General features: G+C 37.8%; 1 protein-coding gene across 1 annotated transcript; it reads right to left on the bottom strand.

Moving 5' to 3' along the window:
- Positions 1–500: 500 nt before the first annotated feature.
- LOC140777965 (uncharacterized) lies at positions 501–8282 on the bottom strand. Its single transcript, XM_073122459.1, has 9 exons — positions 8059–8282; positions 7470–7516; positions 5965–7317; positions 5764–5852; positions 5561–5663; positions 5386–5490; positions 2636–2750; positions 2180–2353; positions 501–867 (listed from the first exon to the last, which is right to left on the bottom strand). Exons 1-9 carry the CDS (start codon positions 8240–8242, stop codon positions 713–715), a joined length of 2325 nt encoding a protein of 774 aa, XP_072978560.1. The 5' UTR covers positions 8243–8282; the 3' UTR covers positions 501–712.
- Positions 8283–8567: the final 285 nt, after the last annotated feature.

Here is an 8567-nt window from a genome sequence, read left to right on the forward strand (position 1 = left end):
CTCAGATTTGTAAATATTAAAAATATAGGACGTAAATGGTAAATAGGAGAAAAGGCAAGGTTTAAATGCAAATTTCCCTATATTTTTCTTTGACTTTATTGAGTTTTAGACTATAATGTTTTGATATACCTTTTTAACACATGGATGCACCTCGAGATTCGCGCTGACATTGGTCAACCAATTACCCGGTTGATAAGAAAATAAATGGATGTCCGATCAAACCACAGTTTGATTTAATTACTTTTTGGTAAACCTCGTCTTAGCTAAAGATTTCAAAGCTCAAGTTGGCAAATCGATTTAGTTGCTGTTTGTAATCATTAAAAAAAAGTAGCATAATTTAGACAATCATACAGTAGGGCCCATGGTATCTCTCTCCAATTTTATATAAAAAAAGAACATAGGGGTTGGATCCAAGAAGAAGAATTTGATCTCGAATTCTTTCACATTCATGAGGAATTTAGTTCCTTTTCACCATATTCCATCAATCTAAAGATCAGATATAAGCAGAGAAAGTTATGAAGGGAAAATTTTATTTGACTATTATCGTTGACAAACTTACAAGTGTATTTACTCAACGAACCATCACAAGTGAATTCTATTTAGATAAAATAGCATTAGAAGTGAAGTTTGTTGTCAACTATTATCTAGGACAAATGTACACGTCTATGGTACAAGATACTTAAAATTACAACCAAGAGGCTGTGTGCGTCGATTAATAACGGCGGCCGCCTGAAGTTGATAAGAGCACTCTGGTTTGTTTCTTTCCTTTCTTTCCGCCCCCGCTTGTTCTCTGTACTTCTTGGTTCTCAACGGCTCCGGCAGAAGATATAATGTTGGCAAACGACAGTGAGTTCATTGGCGTCGGACCTGAAGAAAAGATACGCAGATCTGTAACTATGATTTTACCATGAACAATAAGGTCACTCCTTTGAGTCTTTGACACAACATAATTTGTCAAATGTTTTCATAACTAGAAACTGAACAGGCAGATGGAGAAACATGAAAAAATGAATTTAAGTGCATACTAAAGATTGAGGGCTTCGATGACGGAACTTGAAATCAGACGATAGATCTGAATACAAACTTTGGACCTCTTGCATGTTCTGTATTTACCATTTAGCAAATTTCAAACAAATGTAAAATCCAGGCAGCACTCCCCAATCATCATGTATCTAATGCATCCACTCTGCTTTTGTATGTGTTGAGCTTTTGGCAATCACATAATATTTAGGGGTGTACTAGGCTGCTCCTAGCTGTGCAGTCAAGGTCCCTACATACTTCAAGAACTCCAACATTAAAGGACGATATATGAAATGTCTGGACCACCCAGTAAGACAAAAAATTAAAGAGTGATCCATCAAATGCTTGGGTCCAGTAAATAAAGGATATACTTGGTCAAAACCAATTATAAATGATAATTACGCTGCCACGTCTCTAGACAGGAACAGTATGAACCAGGGCTCAGGACTCAGGAGTAGGTCTTGAAAGTTCCATATGTACACAACCATGAAGGTCAGCATCTGGTCAATAAAGTGCAGAGACACTATACTAGCATGCCTCACCCTTTGCGGTTATTGATTTCAATAAACTGAAACCAATGCATTACTTGATAGGATGTCGAAAACAAAAGAAAAAGAAAGGAGCTGAGATCAGCTTAGGACGGCTAAAACAGGGTTGCATCTCTGGATTGATTAGCTCAATTAAACAAAGTATACATTTAATTTTTCCTTCTTTTCTTTCCCCTTTGAAAAGGAGAATAGAATTTGCGGAAGAGAATGGTGAAACAAGTAAAGGGTCAAACAATTTAAAATGAAAGAGAATGTCTGCACAAGAGGGAAACAGAAAAAAGAAGAAGAGAGAGAGACATCATGATAGATGCATAAGTCTACACTGTGACTTTGTGTGTGCGTGTATATATAATTGCTTTCACAGTTTCTCCTATGGATTTTAACTGAATTGACCAACTGGAGACTGTTGAACCTCTTTGGCTTTGATGGAAACAGATTGGATTGTTACTCATCAGATTCCAACAAAGCCCAGTGTGCCTCAGATCAGCACAATCCTTTTCGACCCTTAGCACTATTATTTGGTGCAAATGATATAGAGCACAGCAGGCAAAATGTTTTAAGGATAATAAGTAGGGAGATATGAACCACTGAAAGAACAAAATTAACCATACCTTGAAGACTAGAAGCTTCACCCAAGGTTTCCACGTTTCTAGAAGGACCAACAGATTCACCTTTCAGAGTAGGAGAATCATGGGCGGCAGCAAAACCGAGGCGCGTTACATCAGAGAAAAGTTTTCTTTCTCCAGTTGTTGGTGGGCTAGTGGATGGTGCAGTATTTCCTAAAGCTTTAAGAAAGGAATGGAGGTTAATTAGAACAAAATCTTGAATGATATGCAACAAGCAAGTGCTTCCTGAATGGTGTTAGGCTTAGTATAATTCAAATAGTATCACCATGGGAACTGAGAAGTATTTCGGAATCAGTTGAGTAACAAAGAATAGCACTATTTAAGATGCATACAGAAACGAACAAGGAAGAAAAATATAAAAAGTACTTTAAACATATATATGTATATACATCATAATAATCAAGACTCTTTTCAACAGTAATACTAATAGGACAAATTTACCTTCAAAGTCATCTAATGAGAATATCACATCCTTATGAGAAAAATGTGCCCGACCATGTGGTACCACACTTTCATGCAGCACAGCAGCTTCAGCCTTCACTCTCTCCTCCTGTTCCTAGAAAATAATAATAGTAGGAAGCATATAATACACAAGAATGGACCTCAAACTGCAGAACCACAAAAGGGAAGAATAGCACTATTTCATCGGTAGAGAATGTCGATACATTTAAGAGTATAAAGATAAGTCAGATAGGTCTGGGAGATTCAAGGTCAATCAACTAGATAAGTGTAAAATGGAATCCTTTTTTCCCATTATTGACAACTTTTTAAGGTTAATCAAATGTATAGAAAATCCAAATAGATAATAGATTGTATTTCCAACAAAAGTAAGAGATGCTAGTAAGACACAAACATGATGCACTTTGAATTTGATCATTGGAAAATGGAGATTAGTAGAACTTAAGTTGATTAATACCTATTGCACGACCACTGTTCTCCTTGATTTGTACCTTAAGATCACATAAATACTTTCCTTTGAGATGACACATTTAAGTTTTTGTATAAGACAACAATCATCTTATGTGGAACTGGAGTATGAAACTGATCAACATGCACTTCATTATAAACTCTACATATTAAGCAAACCATTGATTGTAGAAAAAGGCCTATCCAACTAACTAAGCACTTAACTTGTGGATGTTCTGCGAGCATATTGTTCTAGTTTAGCAAGCACTGCAAATACTTGTAGTGAAAAAGACTTCAATTGTATAAATAAAAAGGAGAAACTGAGAACGATATATCAGTTATCATAAGGAAATGTACTAATTTAGAACTAAAATCATATCAGAGGATCAGAAGATCCTACTTGGAATTCTAAGTCAGGATCTTTAGCCTCTCCAAGATACAATCTTACTACCACATTGGTTTGCTCATGCTGGAGAAATTCTTCACCAGGATATTTTACATTATAGTACTGGCTAAAAGTTTATCTTCTGATGAATATGTACTACCTACATGTCATAAAATTTCTATGAATGAAACACCAGATAGAATTATCATACATCAGCGAATGTGCAGGATTTTGACACAAATGGATGAGCCCCGCAAGGATATCAGGTCCAACATCTGCATATTTTCTCTCTATAGAGCCAATTTTATTGGAACATTACTAGAAAATGAGAGGGCTGAGATCATAAGGATCTGAATCTTGTCCATGTAACCCATCCGACCAGAATACATAAGGACATATGAAGATATATATCATAATAGGTTTCACAGTGGACCATCAGATACTCAGATCATAACCTAATTGTCTGCTCTCTTTAGGTGGATCATTGGTTTCTTGTGTTATCACAGTCTCAAGATGGCACCTACCTTGAATTAACCAAGCTTAACAATTATGCCCCATTGTCAAAATAATTTGCAAGACAATTCAAATTATTATCACATTAGCAAACATGGACCAAAACTCAAGTTGCTTGCAAACAAAGACTACTTACTCCCTACTTTAGCTTTTAAACTGCCGCTCATTTTGTGTGATCTGTACGTTTTAAGAGCAGTGAACACCTTTTATGCATAATGCATTCATTTGACAAACAAAATGTGCACCAGTACAATACATGATTACAACAAAGTAGACCTTGTTTGCAAGCAACAGGGTTTTAGGTCCACATTCATGAATGTAATTATAAAGTAGAATTATCTTGCAAATCATTAACTGTCTGTCCACCATTCTCTGATGGTGTAATGCCATCCATCCAGTTGGTCTGCATGTCCCTTTGCCTTCCCCTTCACAAGCTTGGGACGTTCCCTGAGATGCAGACCTCAGTTCATTCATAGCAATGATCTCAGCAGCTTTGATAAAACGAAGAGGTGTATGAACCTTCAGGGCTCCTGATTCACATAGTTTCTCAGAATTTTGTAAATTGGAATGACGTTACCTCTTTTTTGAGTTCGGTATATCTAATGTACTGCCACACTGGGTGTGGAATCTTTGGATAAGTGATTTATCAACCTATTTTGTTGCCACTCCCAGTGGTATAAGCCAATCAAGTTTCCAAATTCCAGGTATGGTTTAGAACCAATCAAGTATTGGTTGCAGTAGAACCAGGCTTCAAAATTCCAGGTTGGATTAGCACCAACTCAATGGCTTGGATCCATAGTACACTGGACCGAACCCATTTACAGACCTACACCTATCAGTATTTCTTTTACATATGACCTAAAGGATGAAAATGGATTTGTCAGATCGCAGATTTCAGGTAAGTTTCACCCAACATGACAAATAAAATAGATCTGATCTCTCACAATTTTAAGGCTTGACCGGATTAATTTGCATCTGAAGAGAATCTCAAAGGATTAGAAGCTTCAACAAGTTCGATGACAATGTTAGTTTGATGACAAAGCAGCATAGCCGATAGAAGTTCGCAAAGGCGCCATATTCTAGGAGCCCAAACTATGTGATTGAATAAATCCTCCTCTATCTGTTGCAGGTCGACGTAGCATCTTTCGAAGTCATTTTCCATTAATGCTATAAATTTTAGAAATTAAAGATTTCTAAGGATGATATAAGAAAAGAACAAACTAGAAAGTTTGATCATCAAGATCTATCTAATCATTTCAGAGGCAACTGAAAGGAAGCTACCACCTTAAAAGCAAGACTGCAGATTAGGCAAAATAAAGGAAGCTGGTACAAGAAAAATTTGAAGTTGAGTTCTCAACAAGAAGTAACAACAAATACAGGGATGTACCTTTCTAGAAAGACGCTTTCTCTGTTTCTCACGCTTCTTTATTTCATCCATGAAGGGTGATAAGGAATTAGGAGATAGCACATCACTCAGATCAATCTCACAAAGCTGCATAAGTTACAAAGTATTAGAAACTTCTCTCAATATTTAAAAGGTCTTTACTGATGACTAGGATTACCTGAAATGTTGTTGTTAGAGAGAAGTGACTCAAGTAACGGTAGCGCCTTCTTGCAGCTTCTGACTGAGTCACAGTTTCCAGCTCCAAGATCTTCCCACCAATTCTACACTCAGAAATGACACTTATTATGTGCATTGCATCAATCAAAAGAAACAGAAATGCATACAGCAAACTTCTACCTACAATAGTTAAAGGTTAAGTACCTAGGTGGAAGCATATCATAGCTCCCATAATGATGCAAAAGGCACTTCATGTTTAGCGGATGAAGAATCAGATGTTGACCATCAGTTGCCTACACCAAATAAAACATACAAACATAAAACTAGGAAACTCATAGGACTAAAGACAGCAATGAAAATAAAATATCTATAAAGAAAAGAAAATTAGCCAACAATCTAAACAACCTGGTAGAACGTATATGAGTCCCTTTCCTTTCCATCCTTGCCATTGTTAATATTTTCCTCGACAGATTTATCTTCATTATTTGATAACCTTGCATTTATGGAGTTCTTGACCGATTCAGGTGAAATGGCAAGTGAAACTGTAGAACTGTCAGGGATAAGTTCTCCACAACTATAGGTTTTCGCATCTTTGATAGCAGCATTGATTTCACCATCAGCAGGTACTGAAGAGTCTAAATGGCCAGCATTGCTATCTGAATGTGAACTCGACATGTGAGATTGTGACTTAAGAAAAGTCTGCATGACTTTGAGGCTAGACGAAGGAGAGGAATTATTCTTTGCAGGAGCATTGGAGCCATAAGCCTGATGCTCCATCCAGTATTTAGTTCTCTCTTCTAATTGCTCCAGTGCTGCACAAACATATGGAAGTTTCTCCAAGTCATCAACAAGTCCAGCATCAGCTTTATGTAACCAATTGTTGAGAGCTGATTTTGCTTCCCTCACAGATAGTTCAACATCAGAAGTCAAAACAAACTTAGAGAAAGAATCACTGATGCCTTCATTATCTAATCCCACTGGACTCTCAACTTGCTGATTTCTTAGTGATGGAACTAGTGAATGTTTCGACCGGCTTAAAAGTGTAAAGGTTGCATCATCACCAACATGAAACTGCTTCACGTTGTCAATAAGGATGGTGTACAAATCTTTTGTAGATATCATCATGAAGCATAAAGGACACTTCTTCCAGCATTCACCTTTATGATCCTCCTCCCCCAACAACAGATACCGCAAAATGCAAGGGAAACAGTATATATGACCACATGATGTAATCTGTGGACAAAGAGGAGTCTCTAAGCAAATAGGGCATTGCACGACAGACGGGGTGTAGTATCTTACACAAATAATATCTCCCCATTGAAGCATTTTATCTGGATCCATTGATTCAATATCATAACTTCCATTATCCAACACGACAAACTTGTAATTTGCTTGAAGGAATAGATCCTTATTGTAAGGTTTGATCTTTTGTTGCCGTTTTGGAGGAGGTGGTCTCGGTTGTGGCCGGGAAATTGGATCATAGTGGAAATTTAGCAGGTAATTAGCATTCATGGCCTGACTCCTTCTTGCAGCCGATTGAACAGCATTACCTTGAGGAGCAACTGAACCTACAGCCAGACGGTCGAATTGCAGGGAGTTCGCTAATCCAGATGTTCCCCCATTAGCTTGAACGGGTCCAACAGGATCCGACCTGGACGGAGATGTCCTCTCTCTACCAGATGACTGGCATTCAGAAACGGTACCATTCTTTTGAACACATGGCCCAGTATTGAGATCAGGACCTCCAAGTTCAACTACCTGAAAATTATTTTTGTCCAATACAATGAGACCAGGACACATCAAAAGTTCACTGAGGTCCTAAGCTCAATTTAACATGTAAATTAACTAGCTAAAGATAAGGCAACCAAAAGGAGAAAAACTGAAACTATTTCAAGGGTACAAAAATTTACCTTCTTGGAAGGTTGGAGAGAGTCTCTAGTAGCCAGAATTGCCGATTCTGCAAAATATGAATCGCAATATAAAGTTTACTCTGTAAAAGAGAGGCTAGAAAAACTAGGACCTACTTGAAAAGAACTAGTAAACAAAGAGGAAACAAATTGCAATGTAAGCAGTGTCAAAAATTTACGACCCAAATAAAGAACACAGAATTCATCAATAAAGATCAAGAACGCAAGATGAAACTTAGGGCCAGATGACACAACCAGACTGCAAAACACTAACGCAAAGAAGTCGAAAAATATTCACCAAAAATATTACAGTAAGATATTGTTTACTTCTTTTTCGAAATAAATAAAGTACAAGACTAACCACTCACAATCAAAATACACTGTAAGGAAAATAACTGAATACTAATTTAGACTTCCAAGGATAAGCAATTCCATAATCCCAAAGTCTCCCTTAAAAAATTAACCTTGACCCTAACGAGGCGAGTTGCAAAAAGAATACAACGAAAAGGAACAAACTTTCCAACACACAGCAACTCTCCGACCAAAACAGGGACCCCATCAAGAAAACAGAAGAGCATGACACATCACTCACCGGAAGTCTCCCCAGCGTGCGATCCGCCGGCGGCAAGGGGAGGAGAGGAGGGGCCGTCGATCGGACGGCGAAGGGAGCGGCGAGGCTGTTGAGGGAAGCCATGGTAGGAGCTAGGGTTTGGTCGGTGAGATCGAGAGGTAGAAGACGGTGACGATTTGATGGCGTCGGTGAGGGATTGGGACATGAACTTTGTGAGGGAGGAGATGGAGAGGTCGCGGGTTCGCAGCCGAAGGTAGGATCTGGGGATGGGATGGGGTAGTTATTGTATCTAATGGTAACGGGGACGAATAACGGGTGGCAAACTTTGATCCGATAACCCGATTTATAAACGGATTTGCATCTGAGAGCATAGAGCCAAGAGTCCCGTGCACTCCAAATCTCCGATGCACCTGCACCGGGCTCTATATTTATTATTTAATTAATATAATATATATTTATATATTATATTTTAAATCAATTAATAAGTTCTTTTAATATTATTATTTTTTAATAAAAAAATATATTGTGAG

This window comes from Typha angustifolia, chromosome 1 (assembly GCF_048772165.1).
Source record: "Typha angustifolia cultivar Huaian chromosome 1, ASM4877216v1, whole genome shotgun sequence".
In the NCBI taxonomy this organism is placed as follows: domain Eukaryota; kingdom Viridiplantae; phylum Streptophyta; class Magnoliopsida; order Poales; family Typhaceae; genus Typha; species Typha angustifolia.